Consider the following 22,371-nt stretch of genomic DNA (forward strand, 5'->3'; position numbering starts at 1 on the left):
CTCAGAAATTGCAACAGAGCGTCATCTGTGGAAAAATCACTAAGGAATTTTTTCATCTGGCTTTTGAAAGTGCGGACAAGGCGCTCAACCTCCCCATTCGATTGCGGATGGAAGGGCGGTGCTGTAACATGATGAATCCCTTGTCCAGTACAAAAATCACGGACGGCCTGCGAAGAGAACTGAGGGCCATTGTCCGTGACAATCGTGGATGGAAGACCTTCTAGCACAAAGATTTTGGACAAAGCCAGCGTCGTCGCCGCAGTGGTGGGCGACGGACATCGAACAACAAACGGAAACTTCGAGAAGGTGTCAATCAACAGTAGCCAATAAGCACCGAGGAAGGGGCTGGCAAAGTCAGCATGCACCCGTTCCCACGGCTGCGCCGGATCAGGCCATGGAGAGGGCATAGTACGAGGTGCAGCCAGTTGTTGAGCACACTGACCACACGCAGCGACCATGTGGGCGATGTCCGAATCAATACCGGGCCAATAAACGTGCCTGCGGGCCAGGGACTTAGTCCGAGAAATCCCCCAATGGCCTTCATGCAATAGTTTGAGAACTTCTTTGCGAAGAGAGGCTGGCACCACGACCCGTGGAGATGCGCCATCCATGGCCAGAAGAACAACACCCTCACGAACAGAGAGACAAAGGCGAAAGGCGTGGTAGTTGCGAAGGGGATCCGATGCCCGGGCCTTGGTCCTGTCCGGCCAACCCCGTTGAACAAAACCGATCACCTGACGCAGGACCAGGTCCCGCGCAGTAGCCGAGGCGACCTGCGAACCTGTAAGGGGAAAACCCTCGACCGCACGACGTTCTTCCTCATCAATGTGGAAACAGAGTAGTTCATCTCGATCGAAAACCGGGTCGGGGCCCATCGGCAAACGCATCAGCGTTGGCTTGCTGGGCCGTGGGGTGATAGTGAATCTCATAGTGAAAACGAGACAAGTATAAGGCCCAACGTTGCAGGCGGTGAGCGGCCTTATCTGGAAGCGACGCCGATGAGCTGAACAGAGAGACCAGCGGCTTGTGGTTGGTGATGAGGTGAAACTTAGAACCATACAAAAAACGCTGAACTTTTTTAGAGCATAAATGATAGCGAGCGCCTCCTTTTCGATTTGAGAGTAACGCCATTGGGCATCGTTGAGGGTCTTGGAAGCGTTGGCGATGGGTCGTTCCGACCCATCCTCATACCGATGGGCGAGAACAGCCCCTAGGCCATACTGTGACACATCAGTCGCCAGAACCAAGTGCTGACCCGGACGGAATGTGGCAAGACAAGGCGCCGACTGCAAATGAGCCTTCAGGCGGACAAAAGCCTGCTCAAACTCATCGGACCAGCAGAAAGGAACGTGTTTGCATAACAGCTGATGCAGAGGATGAGCCACCGCCGCCGCGGAGGGAATGAATTTGTGATAATAAGCAATCTTGCCTAGAAACGCCTGAAGTTCTTTGACCGTAGACGGCCGGGGTAGAGCAGTAATGGCCGCAATGTGCTGTCGTAGAGGACGTATACCCTCACAGGACAAGTGGAAACCAAGATAAACAATGGAGGGTTGGAAGAACTGTGACTTGTCCAGATTACACTTCAACACAGCCGAATGCAGAACCCGAAACAGCGAACTCAAATTGCGAAGGTGCTCCTCAGTGGAGGCCCCCGTGACAACAATGTCATCCAGGTAGTTGATGCAACCGGGAACGGAAGCCGTGAGCTGTTCCAGAAACCGCTGAAAAATGGCCGACGCGCTAGCGATGCCAAATGGCAACCGCTGGTACTGATACAACCCACAAGGAGTGTTGATGACGAGAAATTCCTTGGAAGAAGCATCCAACGGCAGCTGATGGTACGCCTCCGATAAGTCAAGTTTGGAAAAGAACTGGCCCCCAGCGAGCTTGGTAAATAACTCCTCAGGACGGGGAAGAGGATAAGTGTCAATGAGGCTCTGAGCGTTGACAGTGGCTTTAAAATCACCACACAATCGCAGACTCCCGTTTGGTTTAGAAACCACCACGATTGGTGATGCCCATTTGCTGGAGGTAACAGGAAAGAGAATCCCTGAAGCTGTTGACCTGTCTATCTCAGCCTTGACAGGTGCACGCAACGCCATCGGAATAGGGCGTGCCTGGAAAAACTTAGGGCGAGCCGTAGGCTTAAGAGTAATGTGGGCTTCAAAATCCTTGGCACGACCCAGACCAGCAGAGAACACGGACGAGAATTCAGAACACAATCTATCCAGCTGTTGATACGGAATATCCTCAGATATGAGGTGCACATCATCATCAATGGAGAACCCGAACAACTGGAAAGCATCATAACTGAACAGGTTTTCAGTGCCAGCATGATCCACCACATAAAATGTGAACGGCCGAACAACAGACTTCTAGGCAGTGGAAGCATCAAACTGGCCAACGATAGGAATTTTCTGCTTATTATAAGTTCTCAGATTTCGCGTAACTGGAGACAACGGAGGGGAGCCAAACTCCAAATACGTGCGAGAATTAATGAGAGTTACTGCAGAGCCAGTGTCCACTTGCATGCGAATGTCTTTATCCAGAACACAAACAGTAACAAACAACTTATTTGTTTGAGAAAGCACACAGTTAACGTCCATGTCCAATGCCTCGTCCTCGTCGACAGGAACTTTAGGGGACTGACACACAGAAGCAATGTGGCCTTTTTTCCTACATGAATTACATGTGGCCCAACGTTTTGGACACGCGGCCCTGTCATGCTGTACGAAACAACGTGGACAAGAAGGAAGTGCGGAACGAACCTGCTTCTGTGGTTGCTGTTTTCGCTGCGAGCGTGGCGGCGCAACGTGACATTGTTGATGCGAGTGAACCGCCGCCACATCATCGTTCCCCTGTGAAACAGGCAAATTGTCCGTGTTGAAAGTGGTCTGTACAGCGCCTACATCACACCACGCGTCTATTTGTGCACCAGCAGTGTGAGACACTTCAAAAGATTGAGCGATGCTTAGAACTTCCAACAACGACGGGTTTGGCAGTTGTAAGGCACGTTGCCGAACTTCTTTATCAGGAGCAAGCCGGAGAATAGCGTCCCTAACCATTGAATCAGCATAAGACTCATGATGAGTGTCCATGGCAAACTGACATTTCCTACTCAGACCGTGTAGTTCCACCGCCCAAGCCCGGTAGGATTGATGGGGCTGTTTACGACACCGGTAGAACGACACGCGGGCGGCAACGACATGGGTGTTTTTTCGGTAATAGTTAGACAATAAGTCACACATTTCTCGGAAGGACAGAGAGGCTGGTTCCCGCAGAGGGGCTAACTGAGATAGCAGCTGATAGATCCGTGGGGAAATCCAAGATAGAAATAACGACTTACACATAGGAGCGCCAAAAGCCAAGAAGTGTTGCTGCAAACGCTTCTCATAATCCTCCCAGTCTTCAGCGGCCTCGTCGTAAGGAGGGAACGGAGGCGGAGAAGAGGAAGACAGACGATGAGTAAGCGACGTCGACAACGCCTGAATAGCAGCCGTCAGCTGTGTTTGTAGCACCTGAATTGCAGCCGTCAGCTGTGTTTGTTGGTCAATGAGCGCTTGCAGAAGCTGTTCCATGTCTGCCCCGACACGAACACACAATTCCACAATGCAGGAAAAAAATATCCGACCTTGTCGCCAAAAAAGTGTTATAACCTTTAACCCTACTAAATTGCGTGGATATACAACGTAGAGCAATAGCGAGTTACATGCTTCCAACTCTGAATCTCTCACTCCACTGCCGTGCCGTGACATGCTGCCGGCGACGTTCATAGCCAGGTGGCGCTCCCACGCTTGGCCGAGCTGCGGAGCGCCTCTATCGCCGTGTTCGCGTACTGACGTAGCGGCACTTTTAAATCTTGTGGCACTGTCACAACAGTTATCTTGGTTGTTACTTGCATGGAGTCTCATGAACGCATGTGTGTATGCAGCTATGGCCTCCCATCAGTAGACCAGTCACCTGGTGACACCACTTCGGCAATTTGCATGTTGATGAGGATGAAATAATGATGAAGACAACACAACAGCCAGTCCGCGAGTTAAGAAAATCTCTGACCTGGCCAGGAATTGAACCTGAGCCCCTCCCATGACATTCCACTGTGCTGACCACTCAGTTATGGAGGCAGACACTAATGTATCAGAAGATTAGAATGTGAGGTACTACTCAGTTTTATCACTAAGATTCCAAGCCTGGACTGAAGATTGTTGAGGAATGGGAGGGTTATTTATAGACAGGTGAAAGGATATTTTATGATTTCAGTAGATACGTATTAATTTATAAAACTGCAAGGTAAGAATTTACTATTGCAGATGAGCAATATGTTTCAGCAATAATTTGGTCTGCATTATATATGCTTAGTTAAAAAGTAAAAAAGATCCCAGAACTATTTTTATGCCTCCGCTGTGAATTACCTGTTTACAAGTACAGTTGTCATATTTGAAATTATGTTAATTCATACAAATTTGTAAGTTATGGCTAAAGTGAATATTGAAAAGTGTCATATGCTTAAGGAAAATTAAGGCAACAGAAGTTTATTGCGGACTTTGAGCGTTAAACAAGAGTAGTGGCTCAAATGTCAAAAGTAAATTTGGGTCTGTACAAACTTCAATTATAAATATCAGTCAAATTACTTAGTTGTTGGGCATACAAAGGAAGTTACTGGAAAACATGTGTTCAGGACTTTCTATTTAGTCATGCTAACCATCTGAAAACTAATGATTAGCTCATTTGATGCTGTTATAGTAATTTCATTTATGCATTGCTTTTAAAGAACATGGTTTTAAACAAATATGACTATATCACTATAATCAGCAGGTTGGAAATTGCCATTTGAATAATGAATTAATGAGAGATATTGCATATACAGTATTGTGCCCATTTCAACAAAATTAACATACACATGGTATGTTCAGTAGACACAGCTGTAACATAAAAGGAAGTAAAATATTGTTATCGATAAGAGCACAACATTAGCAGATAGAGAGGTTCCAGCTTGCTATGTTTCAAACCTGCTCATGTTCAGTGACTGCTTCACAACCTGTGCCATTTGGATCCTTCCTTACAGCACCAGCTCAAACCATGAAGATGGGAGCTTTCCTTGCAACACGTCCTTCAGTCCCAGAATCATCCTGGCTTCAGTCTTTGCTAGCAATCTGCACCAACACCCTCTACCCAACAGTATCTGCTTCCTTTGTCCTGTCGCCCCCTCACAGTCTACATCATGATCGTTACATGCTGCAAAAATTTATTGCCTCTGCTGCCCATGTGTCACACTCCTGTCCTGTGCTCCTGCTGCCTGTCCCTCCCCCATTCCTATATTGCACACCTGCTGCCTCCCTCCAAGCCACTAGCTCCCCTCACCCTTCCCCCCAACCCCTCCTCCCACTTCCCAACTCTTTCGTCTTCTACTCACCACATGTGACACGATCCCTCACCTCAGTATCCCAGCAAAACTACAGTCCCAACATGGTGTGTTCAGTCAGCACAATGTAGCTACACAGGCATTTGCTTATGTGTACATTTGTCGTATGTACACTGTCTGATCAAAAGTGTCGACCCTTCACCCTTATGATTGCTTGAACTCTGCTGGGATTGCTTTCAGTAAGGTGTCTGAACATCTGTGGCGGAATTGCAGCCCAGTCTTCCTCAAAAGCTGACACTGAAGAATATAGTTATGATGTTCAACACTGGGATCCAGAGTAACTGGTCTGTAAAGTGTTCCACTGGGTTCAGGTCAGGACTGGGCATGCCAGCCCATTTCAGGAATGTTACTGTTTAATGTCTCACAGATGCTTCTTTATGACAGGGTGCCTTCTGATGCTAATAAAGACAATCATTATCTCTGAACTGTTCCCCTACTGTATTCAGTACACAGTGCTGTAAAATGAGTTCAAATCCTTCTGCATTTAGCATTTTCTTAAGCACAATATGGGGATTACACCCTAACCACGAGAAACACTCCCATTGCATAAGACAATCAACTCTGTTCTTCACTGTTGGTGTTACACGTGATGACAAGTAATGTTCTCTAGGCATTTGCCAAATCCAAACCCTTGATTGGATTGCCACAGGATATAGTAGGATCCACCACTCCAGATCACCAGTGATCCACTGTCCAGTGGCATTGCTCTTTACCCATCTCAAGCACTACTTAGCATTAAGTACAGAAATGTGTGCGTACCCCATTGTTTTGAACTCACACCTACAGTAACTGCACTTGCTGGACTACTTTTAGCACTTTGGAACTCACTCATGATTCCATCTGCTGATTTCATGTGTGTGTGTGTGTGTGTGTGTGTCTTTTTTTTTTTTTTTTTTTTTTTTTTTTTTTTTTTTTTTTTTTTTTTTTTTTCAATGCACAATGATCCCTGTCCATCATTACACGAGGTCTGCCTAATCTTAGCTTAACTGTGGTTTTTCCCTCATGTTTCCACTTCACAGTCATATCACCAACAGTTGACATCTTGATGTATCTGTTATTCAGATGATATCCAATGATAAGTCCAACTTCGAAGTTTCTGACTGAGCTATTTCACTGTTATTGCTTCTTTACTGACAGCACAATACTCCCTGCCTCCTTTTACACTGGTGGTGAGTCCACTTTTGTGACATCTGGTGGTCAATTCCAATTTGGATAGGGATGTGCAGATATTTTTGATCAGCTAGCAGTGTGTCTATCTTTAAAGGGTTCATCTGAAACCTAGCAAGCTTGCTCTCTCTTTCTCTGTCACCCCCCCCCCCCCCTCTCTCTCTCTCTCTCTCTCTCTCTCTCTCTCTCTCTCTCTTCCCCCCCTCCTTCTTCTTCTTCTTGAGCATTGTTCAAAGCTTAGCAACTTTTCTGTGTTAACCCTTTAACTGCTCTGGTCATGTTAACGTCCACTCAATGCCTCAACTATACATTGGGATGTTACCCTTAGTCCTTCTATTGCTTATATTTTACCAAAGATTTTTCATTGTTTTAGTGATACATTAAGAGAGGCAACATTTACAAACTAATTGGCAAATGCAACGAAGGCCACATTTTGTATTGGCAAGCACATCTCTGTTATTATGGAAATAAAAAATATCAAAGTTACAAAATTATATGAGCAGTTTCACAGCATTAAAAATATGTGCTGAAAAACTTACTACATTTAACAAATAACTAATGGTTATTTTAAACAGGTCAAATAGTTATGCTCTTCATGCATGTACGTTATCAGTTCAGTTTTAACCTTAGTGCTATTTTGCAGATTGGTGGCTTTCACACTTCCTTTCTTGCATTTATATTTTCAGTCAAGAAACAACCATGAAGTAATAATTTTGTTGTGTGTATAGATATCTGATGTGCATAATGTGTACATTCTATAGCAGTTAGAAGATGATAGTTTACAAAAGTGTCATTGATGTGTTTTCACCCAACTATAATGTGTATGTTGCAGGTTTGCCATTTATACGAATAATGCCAAAGATAACTGCTGTGGCTGGGAGTGATTTGGTTATAAAGTGCCCTGTTGCTGGTTATCCTATAGAGTCAATTGTCTGGGAGAGAGGTAAAAAACTATAAAAATGTATTACTAAAACAAAAATTTTATATATAAGTGCAATTTATAATACCTGTTTCAGATGGAAATATACTTCCCATGAATCGTAGGCAGAGAGTGTATCCTAATGGTACCCTAGTAATAGAACATGCCCAAAGGCAAGCAGATGCAGGCACATACACATGTCAAGCACAAAACAGGCAGAAACACACAGCTCGAAGGGATGTTGAAGTACAGGTTCTTGGTATGAAATCAGATTAATTCCTTTCAGATTCTGTCACAAATATTCAGATTGTCTAGGGAAACAGCATATTTGTAACTTTGTTTTCTTTTGTTACAGTGCCACCAAAGATCTTGCCTATTCAAGCTATGACAAATCTTTTACGCGAAGGCATGAGAGCAGCAATTTCCTGTCAAATACTTGAAGGAGATCTACCTATAACATTCCGTTGGGAACGTAATGGGCAACCTGTTACAAACTCGGATGATGGTATATCAACCCGTCGCCTGGACGAATATTCGACATCGCTGGTTATAGAACGAATAACTTCAAAACATACTGGGAACTATACTTGTGTCGCTCACAATGTTGCTGGCTCTGAGAGTTTCACAGTTCCACTGACAGTGAATGGTATGTACATGGAATTGTAGCTTGTATTGAACATTGTGGCATTAGTAATATGTGTAGAAACATACCATAATGTGTACAGCATGAACCTATGTTAAACCATATATATTAGCGCTACTTTTGAACATTATGTCTGTTTGAGGTAAGTACTATCTGCATGACAACAATGTATGTTTTATGTACAAAAAAGAAAAATTCACTTGGAATAAAATATAAAATTGTGAGACAGTTGGGTGGCCAGTACTTATCTTCAGGAGACAAAATTCTCAGTATGGCTGAAGGAAACTGTCGTAGCTGTCAGAACTATCAATTCCTTCACTGATGAGAAAATAGGAATAGGCTGGGGAATGTTAGAAGGCAGAGGGAGGTCACTCAGATCTCAAGATGAGGGGAAACGGTCCTCACCAAAGATGGTTTCTTTTCATACAAGCGTCTGTGTGACTTGTCCCCCTTTCTAACCAACATCAGCCTATCCACATTTCCCTCCTGAGGAAGGACCTAATAGTGACAAAAGCTAATATAGGTTATTGTACTTTTAATTCTGTATGTTTCTGCCCCAGAGTTCAAATACTTTTACTACATTTTTAATATCATTTTCTAGCACATTGTTCTGCATAGCTAATACATCAGTGCATGCTCGATGTTCAACATTGTGGTACTAAAATCATTAAATGCTAAATAATAATGTAGTTGATATGATATTTTTTCTGTGACTTGAATTGACTGATGTTTCCTGGTAGTTTGAAACACACAGTATTGCTCCCATTTCAGCAGAACTGAAGCGTTCGTTTAATGTGAGACTGCTATACCAGTACCCAAAATTTAACTAGCCATCTATCAGGAAAGTGATCTTTGTAATTAATCTACAATTAAATGTAAGTAAGAGAAACCTACTTTGTAATTGCCACCAGATACAAATGAAGGGAAAAAGTCAACTGTCAAAAGTTTCAAAAAATTAGGCCAATTTGGGTTGGAGAGCGATGATATACAAAGTAAGAACAGTGAGACAAGCTAAGAAGGACATCAACAAATTAAGGGGAAAAATGAGCAACAGGAAATGATGAGAGATGGAAATCATGTTGAAGAAACACTCTAGGAATAAACTGCAAGAAAATCAACAAAATTTAACTTAATGATGAATATGGAAACACAAATAGATGTAAAATTACTGATAGTGGCACATGTCTGATGTTACAGGGAGGAGAAAAGAATGACAGATATGATTAAAATAAATTGCAGCCAGGTGTCTGCTTGCCATCAAACATGTTGTACAATGAATTTCCATCAGATTGGGTGGAAAGATCCCAATTGTGTAAGTGCTGAGTTGCCACAAACATCACTGCTGTTGTACCAGATGAAATAACACTTGTTGGTATAGTGCCGGGTTCTTACCTTTATTCTGGAGGGGCTGAGATGATACTACAACTCATAAAATATGGAATCACTTTATTACACTTGAACAAGATGAAATACTTAACTTTGTTACAATCCATGTTCACAGGAATGTCATTAGTGTTTATTACTGTCACCAAACATTAATACAGTATATCACTTGATACGGAACAAGGTACTACAGTGAAAACCCTGTTTTACGTTTTCAGGCAGTTCAGACTTAAAAACACAAAACTGAGGAATATGTTAAAACCCCAAAAATACGAGCAAAAACATATGTAATTGGCATGTATGATTAAAAATTGTAATCCTCTTCAATACATTGTGTAAAATCTGTATAAGTGAAGGAAATTAAACACACAATACAATGTTTATACAATAATTTGTGGTTATGAATTTCATCAGTACTTAAAAAGTCACAGTTGCATAACAGGAAGTATAAACTCGTTAAAAAATTGATATTTGCATCTGGGTACAAGGTAATTGAGCTATTTGCCAACATGCTATGACCACAAATTATACATCAAAACCTGTGTTTTTGAGAGATCTTTCCTTTGTAATCACCCAGAAAAAAGCGAACATTGGTGAGCATGGTGAATTAAATTGAAAATTGTGAATTACGGTGAAAGACATCAGAATCTAACATGTCAGGGTGTGTGTTCTCCAGCTGTAGAAAATAGCAGTGCAGCGTACTTTGGTGATGCGAAGGCAGTGACCTCAACTGTACTACTTGTAAACTTTTCCTTGTTCATTATGTTGTGTAGTCAAAGTGGAGCATTCTGCAGTACTGCCAACACATGCCATTTACACTTTAACTCATCACCTGCTGTAATGTAAACACAGAAGGTTTTATGAAAGCACACATTTACACACAAGTTTTCCTTCATATGTAGTACTTATTTATACAAGTGAATATGAAATAAAGTTAAACCTGCTGTGATTTCAGTGTTTTTCTGTCCCAGCAATCTGTTACATTTACAACAATCTGTCTGCCTTTGTAATTCATTAAACACCATTGAGGACTGCAACAAAGATGAACAACTGTTCACTGAAAATGTCCTGTTAATTGTGGTGCTGCATATAGCAAATGGAGTTGCCTGTGTCAGCTGCAGTCATAGAGACACGATACATTCCGGATTCTGTCAACAGGCTCCGAGCAGAACTACTGTAAATAAAATTAATGCATATTAGTATAGTGTGTATGAGGTTTAACTACACAAATTAAACCTAAGTGGAAGCTGTGGTCAGCCCATTTGCTAAACACCGATCACATCAGCCATTTTTTGGAACAAGCCACCAAGTAAGCTTGCTAGAAGGCACTGTGTTAGTGTGACTTAACCCTCCCATTACCAAGCTTTTTCACACCTCTATTTTTACCAAGCGGGGTATTTGGACTACACCAAAAGAGTTTTGTGTTTTATTGTAATATTTGTTCTCAGATTTCGTTATTTCCATTGAATGGGTTTATTTAGTATTGAAAAACAGCTTTTCAGGTTATTAGAAGTATTTAATCAGATCACAGATACAAAGTACAAAAAAAATTTTATATCTTTCACTTAATTCAGTACTCAACGAACAGAAAATTAATAAGCTATGTACTTCAACAGTCACTGCAGTAAAATAACACTAGACTTTTTTCAACTTTTCAGTCAAATATATTTTTGCACTGCATGCACTTCACAGTAACAGTTTCTTCTCTGTTTATATTACAAACAGGTTTCTTGCACGTTACACAACAGAATCTTGTTTTCCGATCTTCGTTTCTCTTGCAATCTTGACATCGTTGTGGCATTGGTAACTTGGAACACTGTGTCTGGATCACTGCTGTAGGAATTGCAATACTACAAGCTTTCAGTGCATCTTGTACATCTTTATGAAGACAGTTGATATTTTTGGCTCTTTCTTCCATGTTGCCTTTGCTGAGTCCAAATGTCAGTTCAGTCATGAAGAGTTTACGTCAGCTTCGGTTATTCTTCTGCCATTCAGGAAATCTTTGAGTGTACAGAATATATGCATTCAGTGCTGCAATATCTATCATTTCCTTGAAGATTCTTAGTGGCCACCACCTCGTTCCTCTAACACAACTGTGTTCTCTTGTCATTTTGTCCCCATTATCTACAGCACCTTTGGTTTTGTTGTAGTGCAGTATGATTTCGGGTTTGTGTTCACTTTCTTCACCACTCACTTGTCTCTCATTACACTGAGTAAAGAGTAGTATTACTGCCTTTCCCTTCTTCGGAACATTGGAAACTAGGGTCAAGTCATTTGTGAAACCAAACATTGAAGAGTGATCTTCTCTCTTTCTGTTTGGCAAGAATTCCTTCGGAATCTCTTTCTTATTGGAATGCAGGGTGCCAACCAATGTCGTGTTTCATTTTAGTAGTTCAGCAGCCAATGGAAAACTGGTGAAAAAATTATCAGTTGTTACACCATGACTGTTATTCAGAAATGGTTCCATTAGATCCAAAACAACTCTCTGTCCTTGATTCACTTCCCGAGTATTGTCCACCATTCCTGTGTAAATTTGGATCCGTAATAAGTAAAATGTCTTCACATCAGCAGAAACCCAAATTTTAATGCCATACTTGCAAGGCTTTCTCTTCATATAAACCCTAAAAGGGCAGTTTCCTTGGTACGTTGCTAATCATTCATCGATAGTCACGTATTCATAAGGATAGAAGTTCTTGCACAAGTTAGATTGAAATTTGTTGAACACTACCATGATGGATTGTAGCTTGTCCTTGGTTTCTTCAATTCTCTGTGTTCTTGTGTCTCTGTTGTCAAATCGCAAGAATTTCAGTATAGACAAAAATCGGTTTCTTGACATGGCAGCAGAAAAGAATGGTTGCTGAAAGGCAACATCACCTCCCCACGGATAGGAAGCACTTGTGCGAAGTCGATGAGTTTGACCAGCTCCTATTAGAATTGCTAATACAGCGTACATTTCAGTTGCATTTATATCTCTCCATTGTCATTTTGTTCGAAGAATGAGCTGCATTCCACAAACAAATTACTTGTTTGGCTTCCCTGTTTGTTTCTTCTACAATGATGCTCACAATTTCCGGTGCGATAAATAATAAAAAGGATTCTGTTATTGTTTTGATTGTTTTTCCATCATTCACTGGGCCAGGTATTACATTCAAAATGTTGCGATGTCGACACTGCCCGCCTTTTGGTGGTTCACTAGAAAATTGTAGTCCACTTCTAGGAACAAACAAATCTCCAGTTCTTCGTCTTCTTCTTCTTCATCATCATCCTCTTCTTCTTCTTCTTCTTCTTCTTCTTCTACTTGTTCACGTGAATGTGTAGGGCCTTCTGATATTTCATCATCAGCTTCATCTGATGCTATGATATGGTCTTTGTCAAGAGGTTCCATATATTCATTCAGTTCGTTATCAATGTCCATCGTCACCGACATCAGAATTGTATAGAATTTCCATGATCTCTTCGCTAGAAAACCCTTTGGACATCCTTACTTGCAGATGAAATACTGACTTGTGTATTGTCAGCTCAACAGTGAACGTCAAATTCAACTCAACAATAGTAACCAGCAACAATAACAAACATTGGATCTATGGCAAAACTCAACAAAGAAGATGAATGACAGATATATTTCCCAAAATCTTCTTTTTCTACAAATAAGAAAATAAGAAGCTTCATACCAAGTGGGGTAGTCTCACAATCCCACCAATAAATGACTTGAATAACAATGATAAAGTCAAAAAAATTAGACAGCCGTGAGTGTGAATTCAACGTCAATCCTTTTAGTACAAAGTCATGAAACAACAGGCATGTCCCCCTTCAGATAACATTATTAGAGGGAAAAAATCAACCTGTGGTAGTAAGAATACCCTGCTTGGTAATGCAAGGGTTAACCATGCTAAACAGCTGTTGGCAGCAGGTGAAAAACAAACATCCAAGCTGTTGTAATCCGGCAGTTTTCACCATATTTCACAGTTTTCTTTTTATTTCACAATGTAAGCTATAAATTTTTGCTATTTTCAAGGTGAACATAAAATGAAAGAACCCTCAAAACTAAGTGTTTTAAGGTATAATTTGTTGCAGAAGTGTGTTGAGAAATGGCTCAATTACCTCATAGATCATTAGCAAAAGTAATAGACTTTTCAATTACATGCTCTACACTATTAGAAGTGGCAAAGCCCACCTTTTTCCTTGTAGGTCTGTAATATGATGTAAAATTTTGAAATTTCTTTCTTGTTTGTTTATGGCTTTGGGATTTGGCTATGTCTGTTGACTTAATGAGTGTTGGTAAAATTGCTGCATAGGATGAGGAGAATTAAATTCTCGCACTGACTTTGATTTATAGCTTCTGTGCTTGTTTATAATCCAGTACTTTAGGAATTTCTAATGTTTCATTGGCTAAAGTCTGTAAACTTGCACTTGTGGATTTTTAATAGTTATGACACCACCTGTGAAACTGAAAATATGGGTTGTACATATGTAGGTGGTGATGTAGTTTTATGTATATAATATTTACCTTGCACACAATTAAATGGGCAAATATTCAAACGATTTTGCATTTGTGGACATAAAACAGAGTGAAAACTGTCTGTAAGACAATGCAAGGTTCTTTTCTTCTTGATATGTCCTTAAGGGAACCACTGCACTCACCTCTGTATCCCTAACTAGGGCTGCAATACATTCAGATTTCCCTGGATTGGTTCTAGTTTTGAGGGCGTGCTGGAGGGATTTTTATACAACTGTCTGGGGAAACCTGGACCTTTTTTCATGCCTGTGGAAATTCAATTGCTTGGAATTAGATTTTAAGTTAAAATTCAGTAAAGGAGAGCCTAATTATAGATAGTTTCTTTGTTGTAGTCTACTAAAAGCACAGCAGCAAGCACGTTTAGCCACTCTCCTATGTGCATACAATATGTTCCAAAATTGTCTTCACAACTCTGATCATGTATATTTTAGAAACAGAAATTGGTAGAAATATCCAGTTTGTGGCATAATGGTCACACACACACCTAAAGCTGATTTTTCTTATTTTTCCATGTTAGTTATTGACTGACCACCCTCCGGCAGTTGGCAGACCAGATCTGACACCCAGCTCATTTGAAACCCCAGTACATTTTTTTTCTTTGGTGAGGACTTGCATGAACTGTGAACTCACGTGAAAGCAGCAATAGCAGTGTTTAATGAGAAGAGCCTAGGCCAGACATGGAACTGGAATATCACTTAGATAATCTGTGTGCTACAGGCAGCACACACATTTGAAGCGACATCCATCCAGCAGACCCCATTTTTCGTGACCGTCACAATTTTTCTAGCCATGTCATGATATTTTTCAGAACTAATTTGGGACACTTATTTGTACTGGATTTAACAATCATGAAATGATTTATTCACCTGTATCAGTATGCTGTTACTGAAAGGATATTTTCCCAAATGAGTAATGTATGGAGCAGTGCCAAAACACAATTTGGTGTAGAAAGTGCAAAAGCTGTGTTAGTGACTCGAGTGAATTATTATGAAACTTGAGTTGAATGTTTTCATAAGGCTGTTGAAGAATACAAACATGCTGAAGAAAATTTACAGCACTGATAGATACTGTTTGCCTGCTCACATTCCTTCATCCTAGAAGGTACTAATAAAATATAAATTAATGCCTTTTTGTAACAAATCTAAGTGATAGTTTGCATTTATTACTTTCAATTCATACTTTTTTTGTAATATCAAAATTTTTTTAGTGTATACTGAACTTGGCTCTAGAAAGTATGTTCATCTTAACACACTGAACTCTTAAGCAGCTACTAGAATCTTAGGTGTATATGAACATTAAGCCGCAAATCGCACTTTTCTACCTATCCCCATTTCTGAAATATATGTGATCTGAGTTGTGAAGACAATTTTGGAACACCCTGTATTTTCCATACTTCTTTATTGAGACAGTGAGAAACTACAACAATGGGCAATCGTTTACTCCATGACACTGCCCTGCCCACCAGACAACTGAATGTCTTAAATGTCATTTGCCTTCTATTTATTGAGCTGTATAAAACTGATTTCATTTACTTTCATTTTCCTTACTGCTAATTAATACTATGTCTTAATATGAATGTCTCTCGAATGCACTTTCGCAAATCCTTGTTACTGTCATGTGTAATATATATCTACTGATTGGTAGGAGGCACACAGCCATTAGCAATATTAGCACTGAAACACAAGTGAGGAAACATTCCCCCCTCTAATGTCACTGCTGCTCATGGAACACTGTGGCTATCAGCCAACTTACCATCTACAGACCGTTTGTTTCTGGGATAATAATCCAATTTGACCCACATGTCTGGGGTTTTTGAAATTTTTGTCTGGGGGTCGGCAGTTTAAGTGATGGCAGGCCTACTCCAGTGACACATCAGGTTAATTAGTTATGCACTAATGGGTGCTGGAACAGTTTAATCTACAACAGTATATTAATCACTCCATTCACTTCATAATTAAATGGACATGTATGCTGCTTCTGTTAACATTGGCATACCCCTAATATATGTCTTCACTTAGGACCACCCTCTGTCAGTATAATGAAGCACTGCTTTAGTTCAACTAATTAATTTATTGCAGGCTGGTTTCACTCAGAAAAATGAATGGATAACTCTGTCAGCTAAAAATTAAAGAGTGGTTTCAGTTAAAAGAATGAGTACATGGTCCAATGGACAGAAAAACTACTGATTGTTTTCACTTGAAAAGAAAGACTGAATAATTCAGTCAATATGCAAAGCTACAACTGTGTCCATTTTTTTCATTCGATTTCTCCCACTGACTGTTTGCACTCAAAACAAATGAATAATAATACAAGTGACAGGTAAAACTACAATGGACTGACACGATTATTTTCATTCGGATGCTCCCACACATTAGTATCATTCAAAAGAATGAATGAGTAGTCCAACCAATTGAACAATTGTTTTCATTCAGTTGCCCCAGAAGATGGGTTTCATTCAAAACAATGAACGAGTAGCCCAACTGACTGAATTGATTGTTTTCCATTCTGTTGCTCCCACAGACTACTTTCACTCAAAAGAATGAATGAATAATTGAACTGATATGTACAACTACAACCAAATGAGTCAGTTGTTTTACAACAGCCAAATGAATTGATTGTTTTCATTCAGTTCATCCTAGCACTATACTCTCTTCTATCTGACAAGTGATCCAGCAACAACAGTAACGCCATACTGATCACTAAGGCTTCTTGCCCAGAAGTTAACATTTGGCTACCACCAACGGTAATAATAAATTGTTGGTGTAAAGATGTTGTAAGGAAGATGTGGTTCAGTTGCACCTGGATTTAGATTCAGACCACGTAGTTGGATTATTAAGAAAAACTTGTAGCAGAGTATGAATATACCTGTGTAGAAAGTGGAAAGTGCTATTTATTTTCTAGTGTCAATGAGAATTATAAACTCTGCATCTTTCACTGTCATGCATGTTGATTACCACTCTCCTGTAAGTTGCATAGTGCACAGTGCAACAGTCACTGCTTATGTGTTTTGCATTAGTGCCTGAAAGCACCTCCAGACCTTGACAAAACTCTTGTGCATAGCATATGGAATTCACCCCTAAAGTTGTCAATGAACTATCAAATCCCACACCTGTATGTAACTAGTGCATGCTGACCAGCAGAGGTAGGCAGCAGAGGTAATGAATAAACATTCTCAGTCACATCTCATCAAATGCAGGGAGAGAAAGCTTGTCACCACAAGTACAATGATACTGTGAATAAATGCTAAGGCAGTTGTTTGAGTTGTCAGCATTTGCTACTATCTGCAGTCTCTAGAAAGACTACAACAGAGCCCCTATGCAAACTGCACAGCAATTACTCCTAAGGTGTCTATGGTCTATCCAGTTGCTCCTATAAAAGTAATGAGCATATACTGGCAATGGGAATCTGTGTTAGAGCTTCCATGGTAATGCCAGAATATTCACCAATGTGAATACTCTAGTATGAGTACCATTCGTTGCACTGGAATTGCCCTTGAACCAGGGGCAACCTGTGTTTAACACTGAATACATCAAGCAAATTTGAACCCTGGGTCTGCACTAACTGTATGGATGTGTCAACGGCATTGCCTCCTCATGGTCCCCTGTGAGTTCTGGTCAGCAGTTTTGTTACTGCTGGATAGTGACTAGTGGTAAACTACAGAGGATCCAACACTTCAGTAAGGCAGTAAGTAGCAAAGAGTGAAAGATAAATAAATAAAATAATGGGAAGTCCATGCTGCAATAACAACAATATTATGAAAAGGGTACATGGCTACTTATCATAAGGAGCTTCTCTTGGTGGGAATTAAGCAATACAAGATATTCTTAATGTAGAAGAGAATCAAGGCTTTCAAATGAGGTATGCGAATCCTAAAACAAAAATTTCTAAGCTAAGTCTGATTTTTAAGTGCATGTAGTTTTTCCAAATCTTAAATTTTGCCCATTACCTTAAATAAAATGTTTCTAAGCAAAGCACCTCAAGTCTTAGCTACATTCTTAATAATACAGATTATAAAAATGAAGCTTATTTCAGAATTTTTTGTTATTACACACATGGCTGTACGTTTCTTACATAAGAAAGATTTGCTTATTGCAATACTAAAATCGAATAATTACAGCAATTTAAGGTTTATCAGATTTATATGTTGCTATTTAGAAACCTTTTAATTGTATTATGACAACAGATCCATTGTTTAACTGCTCTAACACGTTGATTTTATTGTAATTTTCAAATTTTCTTATATTGTTAGTATTTTATGTTGACAGCAACTGACAGACTTCATCTTTCTTCAATAAAATTGCTTGTCTCTGATAATCAAATACAATTACTGATTACAAAATGTTAATAAATATTCCTCCATATTGGCAACAACCATGTTAATTATAGCATTATTTCAGAATTTTTATTAATTGAACAAAATACTGTTTCAAATTAATATGAAAGTTTTTGGAAACTGACTTTCAAAGATCCCTGTGTAAAAGTTTACTGATTTGTCCAAGACAATAACTATCTCTATTTGTTTTATTCAAATGGAATAAATATTCAAATCACTTAATTTTCCATGGACACCAGTAGATTTAGAAACAAAAATAGGCAAGTGGGTGCACATTTGCTGGTGTGGTACATTATCTATACTGTATGCATTTTTTCCAATTACTACAGTATCTGTGCATATGTATGAATGAATGAGAGCTACCAAAAAATTTGTAGGATAGAGAAAAAATAATTTATTGCTGTTTTTTCAGTACCACCACATTGGACAGTAGAACCAACTGACGCAAATGTTGCCTCTGGTCAAGATGTTACATTGCACTGCCAAGCTGATGGGTACCCGGTTCCTAGTATTACATGGAGAAAAGCAGTTGGTAATTACACTGTAAATCCTTTTGTATGTTTATACTCCTGTGCTCTTGATGATATTAAGAGCGTTACATATATTAAAACTCAGTGCCCTGCTATGAGGTTGTTGCTCATGGAAATTTAAACTTTGTACAGTTGTAATTAAGTAGAAAGTAATATTTGTTAAGCTAAAAAGATTTGCATAAGGGCTATAAGTGATTTGGTGGTTAAGTAGGTAATTGTTAGGCTATCATCCAAAGGCCTTTAGTTCAATTGTCTGTCAGTCTGCAGATTTTTTCTGTCACCTATCAGTTATTTCACCCATGATTTGTTAATGTCAAAAATCTGCAGATACGCTATGTTTTGGAATTGATATTACACTGTAGCTCTTCTCAAAACTGGTAGAGTGTCAGAGGAAATCAAGGTTATGCCATCCCCAGTAGCCGGCCGCGGTGGTCTAGCGCTTCTAGGTGCTTAGTTCGGAACCACGTGACTACTACGGTCGCAGGTTCAAATCCTGCCTCGGGCATGGATGTGTGTGATGTCCATAGATTAGTTAGGTTTAAGTAGTTGTAAGTTCTAGGGGACTGATGACCACAGATGTTAAGTCCCATAGTGCTCAGAGCCATTTGAACCATTTGAACCATCCCCAGTAGGACCAGAGTTATTAATCAAAATTTTGTTCAAAGCAACCTTCAGTTTGTGGACAGCCTTATTTTTAATGAAGGCTGTATATTTCTCATACATTTGCTATGCTTTGTTACCATTTGCATAGAAACTTTATCTCCTTGATTTTGGATGTATCATCAAAATTATCATAATTAATTTTTTTCACTGCATTTGGCAAGTAACAGTTCTTGTGTACAAGCTACATAGTCAATAAATTATTGTGCTATGTACACTGACACTTCTTTTGTGTTCAAGTGCTGAGGCCAATAATTCTGTATGAGAATGTAGAAATTCTAGTGTGAACTTCAACACTCTGGGACTCGGTGGTGAAGGAAGAAGTGGAAATTTGTTTGGCTTGGGATTTAATTAGTGGAGATTGCAGTTTCTGCTTGGACAAAGCATGGAATTCAGCACTTTTTTTGATCAACTTGCAAAGACATTACTACTGTGCATATCCTATTGGTGCATCGATATCCCAACATGGATCAAGTGTCTAACCAACAACATCTGAGGCCATTGTGTATTGTGTGGCTGCAAGCACATTGATGGCTTTTGTATTTAAAATAACAAATGTGCTCACTCAGAAGATGGCCAAAAGATATATGGCTGAAATATAAATAGAAGAAATGGAGTTTCTGCAGCTGCATACCCAAAATCTAATGGCTCAGTCAATATGTCATGAAAATATGAAGATTCACATAAACTACTTTTCAGTTTTCTTGACTATCCTCTCATTCATTGAAGTTAACCTCTAAGAAAACACAGATCATTTGTAGCTGTTGTAACGTTATACAGACACACCATCAGAAGTAACACCAACCACGTTTTATTCTGCTTCCACATGTAGAGATCCACAATAACACTGTATAAGTATAGAACAGTACAAAGTCTCATAACTATAGAACACATCAATATGCAGTCTTGTAGGCAAGTGTACAATAAGCCAGTGAACATAAGTGAACCCAAGGGCTTGGTGCAACGGGCTTATATTGGGCTCCCTCCCCCCAACCCTCGAAACTCCCAGACCTACTACCAGACCTACCCTGTCCCCACCATGTCCCTCCAATTCTCTCACAAGCAGAAATACACCTTCCCCCACCCCACTGATACTGTATACAGAAGTAGCAGTGACAGTGTTAATTCTTTGACTTTTGTACAGCTTACTCTTGTCTGTGTACAGTAATGTATTCTCATGCCCATAAATTGAGCATGTAATTCAAGAAAATAATATTCTTATGTTCCAGTGGTTCTCTGTTAGGAACTGCAACAATCGCTACCAGTAAGCCGATGAAGTTGTGCTGCCCAAACTCCATATGACTATTGCAGCCACTTTTGACAATGATAGAACCTCAGTGCAAGCAGCAATAACATGAGTACATTTGCAATGATAATTAGAGAGCTGTTGAAAGTTTTCACCAAAACGGAGACTGGCAGGTTCTTGGAGATGAGCCTGCTGAAACAAAAGGTGATATACACAAGAAGAAGTCCAATAAAAATGTAAATTGGGTTCAGTGACTCCAGAAGCTTGAAAATGTTGCCAAAGTCATTTTTCACAGTCATACAGAGGAAATGGTGGGGGTCGTATCAGTGGCTGTGGAACCTGGTGTGCCAACCTGCTGCCACATTGTCATGGAGAGAGCCTGCTACTGATCAGTGAGAGCTTGCTGTTGTTCCACAAGAGATTGGAGAACTTCTTCCACTCAAACATTGGCTGTAAATCACACCAAAGAGATGAAACACTCAGAGTATGCCATCCTCACCCTCAAGTATGTTTTAACATTATACAGACACAATATCAGAAGTAACACCAACCAAGTTTTATTCTGCTTCCACATGAAGAGATCCAAAGTTACACAGAATGAAGTATAAAGAGTACAAAGTCTCATCACTATAGAACATATCAAAATACAGTCTTGTAGGTGGGCTTACAATAAGCAAGTAAACATAAGTGAGGGCAAGGGTGTGGAGTGCTAGGCTTATATTGGGCTGTTGTGCACACAGCACAGTAAATGCTGCACCATCTGTCCAGATTACGAGGCAACCTCTCTAGGCTGGCCATGGAGGCACTTGTATCATGCACTGTCTGATTACTCACATTCACACTAACTAACTGTGAAATACAGACACTTTTGCTATCTTCATTACTTTTAAGACTGTAGGTGGCATAAGAAAACTACAAAGTGCCAAACAATGATACATTTATCTGTATCCCTGACATTCTTCAACCATATTTTGAAATTCCTTGAGAGTGGTGATAAGAAGATTAAAATCAGAGGTTACACTTAAACAACATCCTTCATGCTGATAACACTATGTTTCTCCTTGATTCTTTCTAGACAGAGTAAATATAGCAATGAAGAGTTTTAACTTAAAATCAATTTCCAGAAACCAGATTTAATATTTGTCAACCAGAAAAAAATAACTAAAACAGTTATAAACTTAGATGAATAAGTACTAACAAAAGTGACCAAAACAAATGCCTAGTTTCTTAACAGAAAAAAATTAGAAAAATAAGAATGAGAATTGACACAGAAAATCTATATTTAAACAACTTGGAGCAGTTCACACACATTTGTGATCTTCAGTTTAGCATGCACTTGTGAATAATGAGGTTTGGTGTGTAGTAAGTATTCCTGTATGGAGTTGAACCCAAATATTCAATATTTCACCAATAAATATGATGAAAGTGAATTAAAATGTGTACATACTGCAGCATGCAAAAATTATGTGGGTAGATGATGACCAATGATAAGATGAGATATTACTGGGGCTAAAGCATTAGACTTGCATTCAGGAAGAGCAGGATTTGA

At 39.8% G+C, this 22,371-nt stretch overlaps 1 protein-coding gene across 1 annotated transcript in view; it reads left to right on the forward strand.

Moving 5' to 3' along the window:
- The window catches only part of LOC124798734 (Down syndrome cell adhesion molecule-like protein Dscam2), a 444,553-nt gene that overhangs the window by 251,737 nt on the left and 170,445 nt on the right, over nucleotides 1–22,371 (forward strand). The window contains exons 10-13 of the mRNA XM_047262262.1: nucleotides 7,425–7,535; nucleotides 7,609–7,770; nucleotides 7,867–8,157; nucleotides 18,799–18,918. Of these exons, the coding sequence (XP_047118218.1) occupies nucleotides 7,425–7,535; nucleotides 7,609–7,770; nucleotides 7,867–8,157; nucleotides 18,799–18,918 (684 nt within the window). The remainder of the gene's footprint in view (nucleotides 1–7,424; nucleotides 7,536–7,608; nucleotides 7,771–7,866; nucleotides 8,158–18,798; nucleotides 18,919–22,371) is intronic.

Source organism: Schistocerca piceifrons, chromosome 5 (assembly GCF_021461385.2).
Source record: "Schistocerca piceifrons isolate TAMUIC-IGC-003096 chromosome 5, iqSchPice1.1, whole genome shotgun sequence".
NCBI classification, from domain to species: Eukaryota; Metazoa; Arthropoda; class Insecta; order Orthoptera; family Acrididae; genus Schistocerca; species Schistocerca piceifrons.